The 18,706-nt window shown below is 37.7% G+C and overlaps 1 protein-coding gene across 1 annotated transcript; it reads left to right on the top strand.

The window, feature by feature from the left end:
* The first annotated feature begins 8,624 nt into the window (after positions 1 to 8,624).
* LOC127662430 (platelet-activating factor receptor-like) lies at positions 8,625 to 16,377 on the top strand. The gene is given in 3 exon segments (XM_052153601.1): positions 8,625 to 8,706; positions 12,155 to 13,231; positions 13,234 to 16,377. Coding segments are annotated over 2 exon segments (1,125 nt in total). The 5' UTR covers positions 8,625 to 8,706; the 3' UTR covers positions 13,282 to 16,377.
* The last annotated feature ends 2,329 nt before the right edge of the window (positions 16,378 to 18,706 follow it).

The raw sequence follows: 18,706 nt of genomic DNA, 5'->3' as shown, positions 1-18,706 counted from the left end.
CACGGGTGGCCATTCCGCCTAAGTACAGAAGAAGATTGCTCTCTGACTTACACGAGGGACATCCAGGAGTCACTCGAATGAAAGCATTGGCAAGAAGCTTCCTTTGGTGGCCTGGTTTAGATCATGAGATTGAGGTATTTGTGGGTCAGTGTGCACCCTGTAAAACTACACTGAATAGACCCCCAGCAGGCCCTCTCCACCCATGGTCATGGTCCACAGCACCGTGGGAAAGAATACATGTGGATTATGTGGAGGTCAACAACCAGCATTTCCTGGTGGCGATAGACCCTACAGTCACGGTTATTAAGGGCATGGATATTGAGCCCGTGGAGACATACAAATATCTTGGAGTCATTCTAGATAACAAACTGTGTTTTGAACCGTTGGTTGATGCTGTCTCAAAGAAATTCCAACAAAGAATGTACTTTCTTAGGAAAATGAATACTTTTAATGTTTCGTCAGACATGATGATTCTGTTTTATTGTGCTTTCATTGAATCGGTTTTATCTTTCTGCATATCTTCTTGGTTTGGAAGCCTCTCCCTGACAAATAGAAACAGACTTGGTAGTCTGGTCAAAGTGGCGAGCAAGATTTCCAGGGGAAGTCAGGCTCAACCAGGGGAGTTATACATAAAACAGGTACAGAGGAAAGTTAGAGCTATAGCTCATTCACAGGATCATCCCCTTAGAACAGAGTTTGAGCTTTTGCCCTCTGAGCGGCGTTATCGAAGTTCCTAGATGCAGAACAAAGAGGATGCACATATCTTTCATTTCGGCAGCTGTGAGGCACCTTAATGGCAATTAGCACTTCATATTAACTTGCACAAGTTGCATTTTTGCACTTGACGGTGTCCTGTATTTTACTTATTTATTTATTATACATTATGTATATTGGGCGCTAATGTGAATTCCTTCTTTGCTGGTTGGTTTTGTTGGTGAGTGTTGTTGTATGTTATGTGTTTTATGTTGAGCATTGCTGCAAATTCAATTTCCCCTTGTGGGACAATAAAGGTACTTTGAACTTTGAACTTTTGAACTTTGAACGTCCATTCAAAATGTATTGAAGTCCTATCTACAAAGCTGACGACCGCTGAAAAGACTGCTAACCTTCTCAGGAATCTGTTTGCATCATATGGCCTGCCGAAATTTCTGGTTTCTGACAATGGACCTCAATTCACAGCACCTGAGCAGTTCCTTAAGGGAAATGGATTACGTCATGTCCTCTCACCGCCATACCACCCGGCTTCAAATGGTGCAGCTGAAAGGGCTGTCCAAACCTTTAAGAAGGCATGGATTCGACTGCAGTCTCAGTCAGTGTCTCCCAATCAGCAGCTAGCCCGTTTCTTGTTCACATACAGGAATACACCACAAACTGTCACAGAATGCACACCAGCAGAGTTGTTCCTGAAACGACAACCACACACTCATCTTTCATTGATAAAGCCTGATGTGTTGGACGTTGTAACCAAGCACCAGATTCAACAGCAGAAAGTGCATAATAAGAAATCAAAGTCACTCCGTACATTCGGTTTAGGAGAGAGATTACTGGTACAAGACTTCATACATTCCAAAAAGCTTTGGATACCAGGCACTATTCTGCAGTGTAAAGGACCTCTCGCTTACTGTGTGCAAGTAGGCCATCAACAAGTTAAAGTGCATGTCGATCACATGCTACCATCGGGGTCTTCAGAACAGCAGCGTGAAGGGATCAATGATGACATCTTTGATTGCTTACCAGATGGTGGAATGCAGAGAGCTAGAACGTCTGACCCAGAAGGTCAGCCTGATCAAATTCAGAAAGCTCAAACAGAACATCGCTATCCACAAAGGCAATGTAAAGCGCCACAAAGACTTAATCTTTAGGTCTTAGTAGTAGATAAATATTGTTCAAGAAAACATAATAGTTACATTTGTTGGTCACTTTAAAATAATGCGTGTGCTTTAGACAAGACCATATTAAGTTTGGTTTATGTTAGATTCCAGTCTTAAGAGGGAGGAGTGTGGTATATTGGTGCATCTCTGTTACATGTATTATGGTATATTCATTGCACATGCCCTGTGTGTTGTATCAGCATCAGGCTGAGAAAAAGAGTTTAAGAGACAATACAGTAAAGACGGTGTACGTTATACCTCTGTGTCTCTCTCTCTTTCTTTTCCATAAAAACACTACAGATTGTACTTCCTTTGCCAGCTAAGGAAGTTCAACCTGATACAGTTCTACTCAGCAGTCATTGAGTCTGTCCTCTGCACTTCTATAACTGTCTGGTTTGGTTCAGCTACCAAGTCAGATATCAGAAGACGTCATAGGATAGTTTGGACTGTTGAGAGGATTATTGGTGCTCCCCTACCCACCCTGCTAGACCTTTACACATCTAGTGTTGAAAAGGGCTGGTAAAATCACTCTTGACACCATTTACCCAGGACACTTCCTTTTTGAACTGCTGGCCCTCTGGCCGGCGATACAGAGCACTGAGCACCAGAACAGCCAGACCATCCACCTCACAAACAGCTAAAACTGCCCCCAAATACTTTCCTTTTTGTCAATACAACCATGTGCAATATTCAATCCATCCATTCCTACTTATATCCATATTTAATTTATATTCTTTAAGATATACTATCTCTTCTTCAATACATTACATAACCTGCACATAACTGTATATCTAAAATATTTGAACAACATTATTGCTCTATTGTATATTTCTCTTTTTATTTATCTGTTATATCTTATCTTTTATTTTTATGTCACTATATGTATACATGTTTAAATGTACAGTATATGTTTGTATGTGTGTATGTATGGTTGCATTCTCTTTGAACTGGAAGCTTCTGTCACAATAACGAATTCCTTAAAGTTCATTCTGATTCTGAAATAAAATGTTAATTTCACTTTATATACTAGTACTTTTCTATTTCAAGCCTTGTTTATAACTTTCAAATCAAAGGACGTTTTAAGTGAACAAACCACGAATGATGCATTACATGGATGATGGTCATTACATGGCATTTGTACCAGCCATTAAAAGACCCATTAGTGGACTAATTACCAAACAATATACTTTCTCTTTCTGTAAAGGCTACTCATTTGAATTTTTGTCCTTTTGTACCGTTTCAGAATAAATATTCTGGAGGTTTTAGCCATCATGTAACTCCATATGAAATTAAAAACTTTGGCAGAAAACATTAACTTGGCCTGTCCTCTCCTGACAAAGAAATTGTATTCAACTTGACACCCTGAAAGACAGGAAATGTGTATGTGACTTCCCTTAAACATGAACAAATGCATGGTTTAAAAAATACAAATCATAATGTGCAGATTGTCTATATCCGTTTAAGTAAGGATATTAAATGGCAAGCTTGTACTGAATTTATCAATTCTGTAGTTATCCCTGAAATATAGCAATATCTACTTTTGAGTTATTGATAATTACCCAAATATGTAAATTAGACAAAATATGTCTTATTAATCCTGCGATGGACTGGCGACCTGTCCAGGGTGTCCCCCGCCTTTCGCCCAATGTTAGCTGGGATAGGCTCCAGCCCCCCGCGACCCTGTACACAGGATAAGCGGTTGACGATGGATGGATGGATGGATGTCTTATTAATATCACTAGATAAATAGAGCAAATACAATCTCAGTACCAGAGCTAAAAGAGCAAAACCCTTTTTTTCTATGCATGCTATTTTTGTTTATTAAACACATTGATTCAAACTGTTTTTACATGAAAAATAATATATAGCTGATTTAAATCTGTTTTATTAACTCAATGAAATGACTGCCCTATTATGGCCGTTTAGAGTTTAAAAACCCACAAATTAGCCATTGTTCTGTGTTCATATTGAGTTACCGGTAGACATATTATTAAAAATAATTTCTTACATACTCAGAAATAAAGGGTTGTTGATGAAACACTTGCAAAATAGGAATTTGCCAAATTAAAGAGTCAGGAAGATAGCATACAAATGTAAGAAATTCAGAACAATCGTTTCTCTTTCACAGAGTGATTAATCAAGATATGTCTGGATTATCTTTCTCTAATGAACTAAATGAATCTTCCATTAGGAAACCACTGAACAAGGGGGATGTATTCATTGAACCTCTTATCGCTTAATGGTTTCTTAGTACTTCAAATACATTTCACCATTGCACATTTAGGGGACACCATGGATGGTTATATGGTAAATAAAATTCCAATATCAAAATATTTTTTGTAATAACTCTCTTAATAAATAAATGTACACCCTAAAACTACAATGGGTTACATTAAGAGAAGGCTCGGCTATACATCGAAGGTAAATTAAAATTGAAAAGATCAGCTGTGTTCTTAATACAGGGCTATTTAATGTCAGGTTGGAGCAGGTTGTCACGTTAATTTATTCATCACAATCTGTTATCCAAAACAATGGTTTGATAATTTTATAAGATACCTTTTCCATTTTTGCTGTTTCATGTGTTGTTTTGTGCTTCTTAGTTGTTTTTCAGTTTAAATTTTACTAAAAATGAATAGCTGGCAATAGTTTACAAGTGGATACACGGTTTATTAAACATATATTTGTGGCTGTCATTTCACCATCTAAGAGCACATTTCCTGTTTTTCTCCAGTTTCTTCTTTTCTTCAGTCTCTGCATCCAGTTTTCATATTAAGTAATATTTCAAAACCCTCAAGCAATTTTGATTGTATTTATTTAATAGCCTAAAATAATAACCCTCAGTCTTTTTAAGTCAAGACATAATTCATTTTCTGTGCACTTTACTAGTTTTTATCCTTTTTTTGTCTTAAACCAGTGAGATTCGATACACCCTGCTACATAACTGTTCAAAGAATTCAAAATCCTCGGACTCGGATATTAAAAGACACTAACGTGCTCAAAATGATACCCCAGACAGGGCCGCAGACCAGGGACTCAATTTGGATGGTGTGGTGGGAGAAATTTAACGCCAGTTGTCGAGCATGTCTGTAATGCTGGCAAAGGTTGTGGTGGACTTGGATGATCTTACAGTAATACATCAATCGATTACTTCCATTGAGGTGAAATTCTCTGAGTTGGTTACAAGAATCAGGGAGGTCGAGAAATGGATAGAATAAATGGAGTCATCGGAGAGGGAATTAGCTGATAATCCGCTAGCAATCAAAGTAGATTTTCAGTAAATAAAAGCTGGAAGACCTTGAGAATCATAATTGGTAAAACAGTGTCTGAATTGTTGGAATTCCTGAGCATGAGGAAGGCCGATACTTGGTGAAATTCCTATACAAGCTCTTCCCGAGCCTGCTCGACATAACAGGCCATAAGATGGAAATCGAGCAAGCTCACAGTGTCCCGGCTCAGAGATCCAATGAGGGAGACAGGCCCCAATCAATTCTGGCCAAATTTCTGAGATCATCCGATAAAGATCTTGTGTTACGCGAGGCGAGGAGCAAAGGAAGGCTTTCTTGGAAGAATCACAACAATCCAAGTGTCATGATTCTTAGGTTCAGTGATTGGTTATTCAGCTCGTTAATCACTGAATCAATCAAGGAACCAATCCAGATCGCCTTCTCTTTATAAAACCTGGAAATGACAAGAGGAAAGAGGCTTGTTTATCTCTCGTTTGTCTTTGAACTTGTGTAGCTACCTGGTTGATGTATTAGTGAGACAATCATTTTGTTGTTAAAGCTGTATTTCGTAATGGTTTATTTTTCCTTTCCAAGCTTGTTACTTGGTTTATCTGTTGTGACATTGCTTCACTTAAATCACTCATTCAAAACTAACTTCCCAGACTTTGAGAGGAGGGATAGGGTAGCATGCCATGTGATCTACACTACACTACGTAGCATTTGAGTTTGTCTAAACACACCAGGTAAGGAGCGGGTGCTACCTTCTGTATTTATGATATAATACTATTGTGGCAGGGCGGAGGACGGGGCCGGGTCGTGATTATACACACCCGGTCCCATATCAGACTAATCAAGCCTTCGAGAGGGATAAAGGCTGACTGCGGAGGATTGTGAAGTTAAATTACGCCCCTTTATCTCACATTTTTAATCGGTATGGACAAAAGTGTCCAGAGTGTTTAATTCAGATATTTATCTAAATGATGCCTCGAGCTTATGGCTGAACCCCAAACTATGTATTAATAAATCCCCTTTCTGCTGGTCAGAAGGATTGTGAGGGGGATACTACACTCGGTAACCTATATGAGAGTAGTGTGTTGAGATCCTTTGAAAAATGTGTTCAACATTTTGGGATCCCCAGATCTCAGTTTTTTAGGTATCTACAGCTGCACCACTTGCTCAGTACTATTTTTGGGAGTAGCATACACCCCCCTAAAGCGGCAGACACTATGAGATTGGTGATTACTTCTTTTGGAAAAGGTCATGAGGCATCAGTGTATTACTCCCTGTTAATTCAGAATCTGGGGGATGGAGCCTCAACCACAGTGGGCAAGGATTAAAAAAAACATAAAGTCTGTATCTATAGACGCAAGGGTGCGCCTTATGCAATAAAAAAAATAGATATAACAACGGTTCTATTGGATCCCCTCTAGATTGTATAGTCTAGATTGTATAGTCTTGGTCTTAAAGAAATGCTGGCGATGCTAATCAGAGGATGGAGACATAACCCATGTCTTTTGGGGGTATGTTGAGATCCAGGAGTTTTGGTTGAAGGTTCAGAGTTTAGTGTGCAATGTATTGGGCACTCAAGTATTATTTTTGGGTGATGGGGCAGTCATCGATATTGAAAATAGACACATAAAGAATTGGGTCTTAACCAGTATTATGATCGCCAGGCAGATAATTTTAAGGGGCTGCAGGTCAGCTGGAGCACCCTCTTTTCAGTGGTGCTAGGAGATGGGAAGGGTTGTGGCCTTTGAAGATGGGTCATTTAGAAGAATGGGGAAGTACAGCTTGTTTGTGGAGAAATGGGGCGGGTATATGTCATATATGGATATGTGAGATTATATATATATATATATATTTTTTTTTTATTGACTTTTTGTGTGTGTGTGTGTCTATATCATTTATGACCACCGGGATGTTGTTGGGGCCAGGGTGGGACTGGGCATTGGGAGGGGGAAGGGAAATAGTGGGGGTTAATATTGATTCTGTCTATATATGTATTGTTTTTCTATATTAATTTTTGTGAATCAATAAAAAATTGTTAATCTGAAAACAAAGGCTGTTGCCAAAGTTATTTTTTTTATGTAATCCATTCCAGACAACTGATTACTTAACAATAAATGTAATACGTAATGTTATCCAATAAACAATAATGAAAGTAATGTAATCAGATTAATTTCATTACTTTTGGATTACCACAAGGGCACATATGTAAATAAAGTCAAGATAAAATCATTATGATCGTTAATTTTAAATTGTCCCTTGAATGCAAATAGAACATGAAAGTAATATTGTGAAAGGAGTACTGTTGTAGCTTTTACTAGATCTTAGGGAAAGAAAACGAGCTGTTAATGTAGAACAACCCGGTATTTTTAAAGAAATCAGGTTCTCTGTCTGCTACAGTAAAATCTAATTTCTCATAACGCAAACATAACCAGATTGCATGAATTATGAATTATGTCTTGGTTAACATTAAACTAAATCTGACAGGATATACTTCAGATTCTAAAACACTGTAAAGTGTAATTCTACCGTGTATTGCAGTTAGTGTGTATAGGCAATTGTAATTTGCACTATTTATTAACTTCAGACTGTATTCAATAGGTAGATCATGTTATCATCGTCATCATCGTTATTACTGTCATAATTCAATGCTGGAGAGTGTCTTTCCTCTGCTTGCTCATGATCCAAAGTCAAATATCACCAGCTTACAATTTATGGCTGATTTCTGTTTATGTTTCTGTTTAAGGAGGATTTTAAAGGGTAAAAAAGTTTTGATTCCAAAGGGAAAACAACATCTAGTTTAAAAGAATAAATCAAAACATTTTAAAACGTTTAGTGTATCTTTTCAATTACTTATTGAAAAGATACACAATCACGGAAAGGCTAATCATGCATGTCGGCCCCGCCTGTGAGACATGAGGGAGAGAAAATGACAAAACATACAAATATGAAACAAACTGACAAACTCACCGGAGCCGTGACATTAGTGAGACAGGTGTTATTTACGCATGGGACAGTAAATGAGAGAGAACCCGAAGAAAATGCTATCTAAACCATCTCTCACTCAAAACAAACAGAGGTCTGTATCACTTTATATCAGGAAAATTCACTATTTTGTCAGAAATGTAAATTTTATAATCCTGGCATTAATGGCAATTTTTTATGTAACTTTAATCTGATTAGATGGGGTTTTATGTAACTGTAATGGATTACAGTTGCCTTTTTATCCTGATTACCTAATGCTGTTACAAGTAGTCCATTACTCCCTAAGCCTGGCTGATGTAATGATGGCTATGTCCCCTACAACTACAGATATTTATATGGCTTTAATTACGCCATATTTAATTATTTATATGACTTTACACCTTTGTAAACCTTTGTAATCAGTCTCATATAGAGATGGTAGATATTCAACGGTTCTACATTTTGTATACAAATACTGTTTCTCTGAAAAAGTGTGACAAATTTCCTGGCATGGAGCTGGGACGATTAAGAAGGGCGTGACTCTTGAGCCTGAAGTATTAAACAGTAGTGCTCGTGAAGTCGAGAGAGTGTAGCACGAGAGAAGCGCCAGCTGAATCAATCAAATCGCTTTTAAATACGAGGTGAGTTAAGAAAAAATTTAGTGTTGTGTGCATTTAGAATACATTCACCACTTTTCAAGACTGTAAGAAAGACGCGACGCGACAAAGCGAGAACGTTCCCTTTATTATCATTAAACTGTCAGTGTAGAGACAGCGGTGATGACAGATCCGTTCATTCATGATAATGGGAGCGTTGTAGTTTTCTCACGGGCAGCGCACACTGTAAACATTTGTTGTGTATCTTATTTCTCTGCTCTACCGAATCTTGTGCTTATTTAAGAAAGTTTATCTGTTACTGGTTGTCTCTTGTTCGGGTTTGAGTCTTGTGAAACTTGTCTATTGTTACATTTCCTATGTTATCACGAGGCATATTGACTATGGGCAGAAGCAGTGCTGTAAAACCCCGCTGTACAGCCTAATTCATATGCAATAGTTCTGTGAACAAAGTGCAAATAAACGAAATAATATTACAGTGTAAAAGTGTAATATTAAATGTTGTGCACTGCTTACAATTACACGTAGTTTGTATTATTGCTGTGACATCAATTATACTGTAATGCGTATCATGTCTGCTACTAAATGTGATGTCTGAGAAGTCACAGAATTAGAATTATTTATTGTCTTTTAAGAATAATCATTCAGTTAAAGGGATAGTTCACCCAAACAAACAACTTTAATTTTATGGAAAAAATATACAATGAAAGTGAATGATGACTTAGGCGGTCATTCTTCCAAACATCTTCTGTTCGTGTTTTGGAAAGAAAGAAATACATATGTTTTGGAACAACGTGATGGTGAGTATCGGATGACTTTACATTTTGAGAATTTTCAGTTTTATATGAACTATCCCTTTAACTCAGGTATTGTAGTTCCATTTAAACTTCTGTAATGAAAAATAGATTTTGATGCTGTGGGTTCTGTGGTTTTTAGGAAATGAAGCTTCACCCCGTTTATTTCCTTTCTGCAGCAAGCGATAGATTGCAGATAAATATGAACTGATGAGAGAAAAATAATACATTATAACATCCGGAACTTGTACATCAATCATGAGAATTAAAGGGATAGTTCACCCAAATGTGAAAATTCTCATCATTTCTTCTCTTGGCATCTCAGATGTGCATTACTTTTTTCTTCTGCAGAACACAAATTAAGATTTTTAGAAGAATATTTCAGCTCTGTAGGTCCTCACAATACAAGTGAATGGTTGCCAGCATTTTGAAGCTCCAAAATCCACATTAAGGGAGCAAAGTAAACCATAAGACTCCAGCGGTTAAATCCATGTTTTCAGTAAGTGATCATTTACTGTCAGCCGGTTGTTATCGCACAACAAACCTCTACAGGGTGATAAAGAACCCAGATGTGAAGCCGGAGGACTCTTGTATCACTCTTGTGGAGTGGTGGTGGCGTAGGGGCTAAAGCACATAACTGTTAATCAGAAGGTTGCTGGTTCGATCCCCACAGGAACCACCATTGTGTCCTTGACTCCTGGTTGCTCCGGGGGGATTGTCCCTGTAATAAGTGCACTGTAAGTCGCTTTGGATAAAAGCGTCTGCCAAATGCATAAATGTAAATGTATCACCATGAACATTTACATTTATCTATTTGGCAGACGCTTTTATCCAAAGCGACTTACAAAAGAGGAAAAACATCAGCGAATCATCTTAGGGAGACAGTGGTACAAAAAGTGCCATTTTACAGAGTTTCACTATCATCAGAATAGTATACAAAACAGATTTAAGTGCAACAAGAACTGTAAATATATATATATATATATATATATATACACTCACCTAAAGGATTATTAGGAACACCATACTAATACTGTGTTTGACCCCCTTTCGCCTTCAGAACTGCCTTAATTCTACGTGGCATTGATTCAACAAGTTGCTGAAAGCATTCTTTAGAAATGTTGGCCCATATTGATAGGATAGCATCTTGCAGTTGATGGAGATTTGTGGGATGCACATCCAGGGCACGAAGATCCCGTTCCACCACATCCAAAAGATGCTCTATTGGGTTGAGATCTGGTGACTGTGGGGGCCATTTTAGTACAGTGAACTCATTGTCATGTTCAAGAAACCAATTTGAAATGATTCGAGCTTTGTGACATGGTGCATTATCCTGCTGGAAGTAGCCATCAGAGGATGGGTACATGGTGGCCATAAAGGGATGGACATGGTCAGAAACAATGCTCAGGTAGGCCGTGGCATTTAAGCGATGCCCAATTGGCACTAAGGGGCCTAAAGTGTGCCAAGAAAACATCCCCCACACCATTACACCACCACCACCAGCCTGCACAGTGGTAACAAGGCATGATGGATCCATGTTCTCATTCTGTTTACGCCAAATTCTGACTCTACCATCTGAATGTCTCAACAGAAATCGAGACTCATCAGACCAGGCAACATTTTTCCAGTCTTCAACTGTCCAATTTTGGTGAGCTCTTGCAAATTGTAGCCTCTTTTTCCTATTTGTAGTGGAGATGAGTGGTACCCGGTGGGGTCTTCTGCTGTTGTAGCCCATCCGCCTCAAGGTTGTGCGTGTTGTGGCTTCACAAATGCTTTGCTGCATTCCTCGGTTGTAACGAGTGGTTATTTCAGGCAAAGTTGCTCTTCTATCAGCTTGAATCAGTCGGCCCATTCTCCTCTGACCTCTAGCATCAACAAGGCATTTTCACCCACAGGACTGCCGCATACTGGATGTTTTTACCTTTTCACACCATTCTTTGTAAACCCTAGAATTGGTTGTGTGTGAAAATCCCAGTAACTGAGCAGATTGTGAAATACTCAGACCGGCCCGTCTGGCACCAACAACCATGCCACACTCAAAATTGATTAAATCACCTTTCTTTCCCATTCTGACATTCAGTTTGGAGTTCAGGAGATTGTCTTCACCAGGACCACACCCCTAAATGCATTGAAGCAACTGCCATGTGATTGGTTGATTAGATAATTGCAATAATGAGAAATTTAACAGGTGTTCCTAATAATCCTTTAGGTGAGTGTGTGTGTGTATATATATATATATATATATATATATATATATATATATATTATATATTTTATTTTCTTATTTCCCAATGTGTGCACTGTTCAGTTGAGAAAACATTTCACCACTCTCATGTTTTTAGTTTATAGTTCACCCAAAAATGAAAATTCTGTCATTGTTAACTCATCCTTCATGTTGTTCCACACCCATATGACTTTATTACTTCTTTGGAACACAGAAGGAGATGTAAAGCAGAATGTTACCCTTCTGCATCTTTTCTTCATCCAATAAAAGTAAATGTGACCAAGACTAAGAGTCCCCCCAAAACCCCCCACGTATCTGGTTACGAACTTGGATCAGACAGATTTCTGGTACAGCTATTGATTAAACTCCATAAAATTGTATTTGAGCCAGAGAATAACTCAGTGCCAGTGTCATATGTGATGCTTATGATGTCTATAAGAGTCTGTGTAATTTTCAGATGCACAACATGGTGAGTCCAGCAGGATTGTTGACCACTAAGAATACAGAAGACAACGAATCCGGGACATTCACTGACTCAGAGTTTCGTTACACTCTCTTCCCGGCTTTCTATGGCCTGGTCTTTGTCTTTGGGTTGGCAGCCAACTGCTATGCACTTTATGTACTGCACCATATGCGGGATTCCAAAGCCATGAATGAGATTCGTATCTACATGACAAACCTGACGGTTGCAGACCTGCTCTTCGTGTCTGCTCTTCCATTCTGGATCGGCTACTATGCGCATCGAGGTGACTGGAAGTATTCTGATGCCCTCTGCCGTATCACAGGCACATTTTTCTTTATCAACACATACTGCTCTATCTTCTTCCTCACTGTCATCAGCATTAACCGTTATTGGGCTGTTACTAGGCCATTGGTGGCCGCTTCCTCTGACTGCTGGAAACGTGGGGCAGTCGTCTCAACATTGGTCTGGGTTGTCACTCTTGCACCAGCAATTAAATACCTCACTGAACCTGGAGTCCAGGAGGACAAAGAGAAGAAAATTTTACGCTGTTTTGAGGGTTATCATGGACAGAATTATAATACTAAAATTACAGTGGCCACAACCCACTTCATTATTATTGCCATGTTTTTTGTTGTTTTCTCAGTGGTTGTTATCTGCAACATCTCGATTGCGCAAGCTCTTCTGTCCCAACCTATCAGTCAGCCTCGAGCAAGTACGGGAAAGCGGCCTGGCGGTACCAAGCGCAGAGCCTTGAGGATGCTGTGTGCTGTTGTGGGAGTGTTTGTGATCTGTTTCCTGCCCCATCATGTGGTGCAGGGTCCCTGGGTACTTTCAGTGCTGGGTCTGGAAAAAAACTGGAGCAAGGGGACTAAACAACTCCTAAATGATGCTCACCAGATCACCCTGATGCTTATGGGCTTCAACTGCATTCTGGACCCATTGGTGTATTGCTTCGCCACCACAAAGTTCCGCAAGTACATCAAGGATCACTTTAAAAATGTCAAGAATAACAAAAGCTGCTCACGCAGTACAATAAACACGGCTATGTCTCTGAAGAGCAGACATCAGAGCGAATTATGAACAGAGCAGACGAGCAGAAAGCTCAGGCGAGGAATATTTGAAATCCGCTCCCTTGGTGTTTGAAAATTTAATCAATTCTAATCTTTCTAATTCAGGATTTCACTTGAATTTGATTTTACAACTCAAAATTGTCTCAATAGATTCTGTTTGGATCTTAATCAAATTAATGACTGTTGAAATTAGATGGTCATCTCACAATTGCTGCCACTAGCAGGCAGAGGTAGGGCAACACCTTCAACCAATAGACCAATGCAAGCACGATTATTTGGCACATACATTAAAAAAATTTATATGCTGAAAAAAGTAGTCTATATACTATTGTCAGAGTTATTGATAACAGCATGGATTTCTTACATTTCTACACTTGCACTGAATAGAGGTGGAACTGACCCCAGCATCTATTTGGGTCAAACAAACCAACTGAACTGTGATGAGAAAAACAAGCAAAGAGGATACTGGTGGTTTATCTGACAACAGTGAAATGTGATGAAAATAGAAGACAGCTCCCAATTGTTTTCAAAACAATGCTAAACAACATAGTTTTCTATCTCTTGATAATAAAGTAAGTGTTTATCCTGATAAAGAGAGTGGGGATGGACTTGGTTGTTGTGCCCCTGAGGAAGGTCTGGATTATTTCAAATTTAAAAATTCTAACATCATTTACTCACCCTCATACCATCCCAGATGTGTATGACTTTCTTTCTTCTGCAGAACACAACTTAATATTTAGAAGATTATCTCAGCTCTGTAGGTCCATATACTAGTGAAAAGTGATCAGACATTTGTAGCTCCAAAAATTGCATGAAGGAAAAATAGAAGTAGTCCATAAAACTCCAGTGTTTTAATCCATGTCTTCAGAAGCGATATAATAGATCAATAGTCCTTTTTTTACTCAAAATCTCCACTTTTACTTTCACTTTTACATCTAAAAGTAACATGTGCGGCCTGTTTAGTTTCAATTTCACATCGGAAAGTGAATGTAAATGTGGCGATTTAGAGTAAAAAAAGGACTTAAATATTGTTGTTTCTCACCCACACCTCGAAAACCACTGGAGTCATTTGGATTACTTTTATGTTGCTTTATGTGATTTTTAGAGCTACAAAGGTCTGATCACCATTCACTTGCATTGTATTGACTGACAAATTCTTTTAAAAATCTTAATTTGTGTTCTGCAGAAGAAAGAAAGTCACACACATCTGGGATGGCATAAGGGTGAGTAAATGAAGAGATAATTGTAATTTTTAGGTGAACCATCCCTTTAAAACAGCATATATATCAATATATTTGTGTCTCAATTTACAATAAGAACAAATATCTATTGTACTTCCTTTCTTGTGAAGTAGCTTTGTAAGGAGGTTTACTCTAAGGGTGTGTTCACACTTGTAGTTCGGTTCTCTTGGTCCTCTTGGTCCGGACCAAAAAAGTAAATTATACATATAGTCCTGTTTCGCTTAGTGTTCACACTGGCATTTTTAACACCAAACCTAAAAATACAAAACCAAAGGCATCAGGAAAATGTCACAACCTGTTTGGACAGCTTTTATGATGTATATTTTTTTATGGAACTTGCTGACCATTCAAAACAATGCTTACTGCTGGGCGAAATGCTCTTGTTATATTCATATATGTATACAGGTATATGGTGGTATTTATACAGAGCAGTCCCGGTCCGCTTGTTTGGTGTGCACCAAATGAACTGCACTAACAGAGCAATCGCACCAGAGTTTGATTTAATCTAAACAAACCTGCCAAGTGTGAGAATACCCAATTTTTTTTTTTTTTAAAGGTTTTGTAATTTTGTAATGTCACACAGGAAATCCTCATTTTCTTTTGCAATAATTTTTCCAAAAAGGGGAACTTGAACCACACCCAGCTGTGTACGTAGATCCTGGCCTATAGACCCTGGAAGATTTTAGACAACACATTTATTACAATAATACAATTTACAGTATAATATAGTGAAATGATTGTGTGATAGAATTTTTGTTTCTCAATGGAAGTTTAGTCATTGTCATTCCAAAGTAAAAATATCGGTTTGTTAACTTGTACAAATTCTACATCTAAAAACTGTTGACTATAATTTTATCTGTTGGCTTTTTATTGTGTTCTGATGTTATTTATTTAACAGAATGAAAAATACTCTTTTGTCCTTTTAAGGTGAGATTTATGTTTTGTATGTATGATTTAACACTTTGCAAAACCACTTTCATGAAAATATGTCAAATCTATTATTGTTTTAAAAATGTGAATTAATTCCAGTGATGTGTGTTCTGGTGGTATTTTGAGATATTTTCAGTGATGCTCAATGGCACTTTTTCCTCTATCAAGTTCATATCAAGCATGAAGTTTGTCTAGAAGGTGTTGTGTATTGTACTCTTTTAATGTTTGGTCAGAAAATGAACAGAGGGTGAGAAACGCCGATCTGATGAAATATTCTTCGTCTTGCATTTTAGAGAAGTGCAGATGCTATCCTAGACCTTTTTCATACAGAAGCGGAAGTAAACGTTTGCAGGGTATGAATGGGGGGGGGGGGGATCACAGAAAATATTATTTTCACTTACCCATTTGTGCCAAGAAGACCAAAAAAATTTAAAATAATTACATTTGAATGACTTTCCTGAAGAAGGAGAAAAAAATTGAGAGCAGTGGATTAAAACAGTAAAATGGGAAAAAATGCCAAATTTACTGTCACACTCTCAACAGATGTGGTAAATATTTTTAATTCCAGGGTAATATAACACAAATCATAATGTTATAAATTTACACTCAATATTAAAAAAATGTCTAATATAAAAAAATGTGCAAGATTTACGCTGATAAGTAAGGCGGAAACGCGTCATCACCGTTTGTGGAAAAAGGTCTATTGCAGTAAACCCACTGTTTATCTATAATTGTTGTTCAAAAGACAGGTGATCATTGAATTTTGCACATGAAACTATGCTTTGTATGTCATGTAAGGCTATATCAGTACTGATCAGGCAAAATAATATTAATTAAAAAATATTATTCAGCTGCAGGCTGTTATGTTTTGCTTGTCCTTCTTATTCTCAAAAGAAAGACCGTTGTATTACATTGTCATATCAACATTGTATCAGCTCTTCCAAGTGGTGACTTAAAAGAATTGTTTTGGTTTGAGCTGTGCCTAAGTTCTCACTTAAGTTGGGACGTGAAGTTCACACTAGGGGTTTAGTAACTACTAGTTAGTTTGTAACTAAGTCAGTGCTTCATTTGGTTGCACCACTTGTTCTTAAGACAAGACTTAACTAGGTCGTAAGCTCTCCGTAAAGTAATGCGTAGTCGCATAATATGACTTTTACCCTTATTTATCCAACAAGCAGCCTTCAAATTTGTACATAGAAGTGTTAAAAAGCCATCAGCTTCAATTTGATCTTGTTCACGGTTGATGTTCAAACCTTGTTTGCTTGTAACTGTCAGCTGTAATAAATTATACCCCCATTAAAATACAATACGTAATAAAAATAGATTGGTTAAATAGTATATTTGCTCTGTGTAAATTACAATATATAGGAACTGTATCTAAAATAAATAAGGGTTAATAAATAAATACTAATACAACAGGCTGGAAAAACAGACATTTATTCATTTTAATTTCCTATATATATTTTGAATACATTGACACTTGTCCCTGAAAACTGCACCGTTAGATCAGCTTCATGCTGAAGAGCCGCTTAAAATCTCTCTCTCTCTCTTATATTAATACACAAAACAGATAATGACAAGACAAATAATAATAAAATAGTAACAAATAGCAATAAAGAGAATTAAAATAAGGTGCAAGGTAATGAATCAAATAAAATAAAAACTATAATAACAATATACACTAAACAATATAAAATGAAATATGCATTTAACATGACATTATGAACATAAGAAAATAAAAGTACTGTGAATGAAGTACATTAAGGCAGTGATTGGTTTCTGAGGGTGTGCAGCTCAAAAATGAATTTAGCTGCAACTGATGCATGATTGTACTCAACCAGTCACACCAGCATCTGATCAGTTTCTGCCAAACTGGAAAACTGTGGCATGAGGTTTGAGAGTTTGTGGAGGTATTTCTCTCTCACCTCTGTAAATTTCTCACATTGAAGGAGAAAATGTGTCTCGGTCTCGACCTCACCCTTGTCACAGTGAGCACAGACTCGTTCTTCCTTTGGAAGCCATGTTTGTCTGTGTCGGCCTTTTTCTATGGTCAGACTTTGATCACTGAGTCTGTATTTAGTGAGGATCCGTCTCTGTTTTGGATCTCTTACAGTGTGCAGATATTCTGCCAGATTATATGATCTGTTTAGGGCCCGATAACATTCCAATTTGCTTTGGTTTTTACTTTAATTTTCCCAATGCTCCAAATATGAATTTTTGCTTTCTTTTATGATTTGGTTTATTCTGATCTGGTTTTGTTCAGCAGTGCTGGTCTGAAACTGGTGTTTGTTAGTTGTTAGTGGGTTAGTGGGTTTGTGAGTTTCAGAGCCAGCTGACAAAGGGGACTGGTTTTAGGCTTCAAGCTCTTGGGTTTTAAGGGCTTCATGTTGCAGTGTGTTAGGGGAACTTGAATTTAGGTGTGTCCAAAATTTGAGGGATCGTTTTCAATATGTATAATAAGGGGGAATCTGCCTAGTTCAGCCCGGCATGCATTAGTAGGTGTTCTTCTCTGAACTCTTAGAATGTTTCTGCAGAATTCTGCATCTAGAGTAATCTGCCAGACAGAGTGGACCCCAAACCTCACATCCATACAGAGCAATAGGCATTATAATACTATCAAAGATCTTACACCAGATTGTTAAAGGAATGTCAACTTGGGTAAATTTGCCCTTAATAGTGTAAGGCTGACATCAAGATTGACATTGACAAAGAACATTTTCACCTGAGTCAACACATCCTACTGAGCAAGGACAATAAAACACAAATCTCACATCTGACCTCTACCTCACCTCAGGCCAATTTAGGCCTATTCTCCTAAAACTCACAAACATCTGCCCCCCTCTACTCCTCCTTCACCTTCAGCTCAGAATCACTTCAAACTCACCTAAGATCCACATGCATCAAAATATCATGACTGATGTATACAAATAATGTGACTAGGCATATCATTTAAAATGTCTCAGTGTGACTGGTATATGGTCTCTTTCTATTGGTAACAAAGTTATAAGGTCTTTGCCAAATGCTGTATAATTATGGAGGTCTGTCCCCATTCTGTATGCCTGTATGTTAATGAGGTATGTCCCCAGAACTTACCCAAAATTCCCTTTGATCATGGTTTGGGTATTTAAGGAGATGTGACACATTGTTCATGGTTCTCTGTAGTCAGACGATCCTACACAGTTTACTGTGTGTAGTTTATATCAGGTAATGGCAATTTTAATTTATTAGGTTTTGATAAAATGTCTAAATTTGACTTATCACTGTCTAATTGGAATTGATTAATTTATTATGTTACCTGGTCAATA

This window comes from Xyrauchen texanus, chromosome 22 (assembly GCF_025860055.1).
Source record: "Xyrauchen texanus isolate HMW12.3.18 chromosome 22, RBS_HiC_50CHRs, whole genome shotgun sequence".
Taxonomy (NCBI): domain Eukaryota; kingdom Metazoa; phylum Chordata; class Actinopteri; order Cypriniformes; family Catostomidae; genus Xyrauchen; species Xyrauchen texanus.
This window is presented reverse-complemented; position numbering and strand designations above follow the sequence as displayed.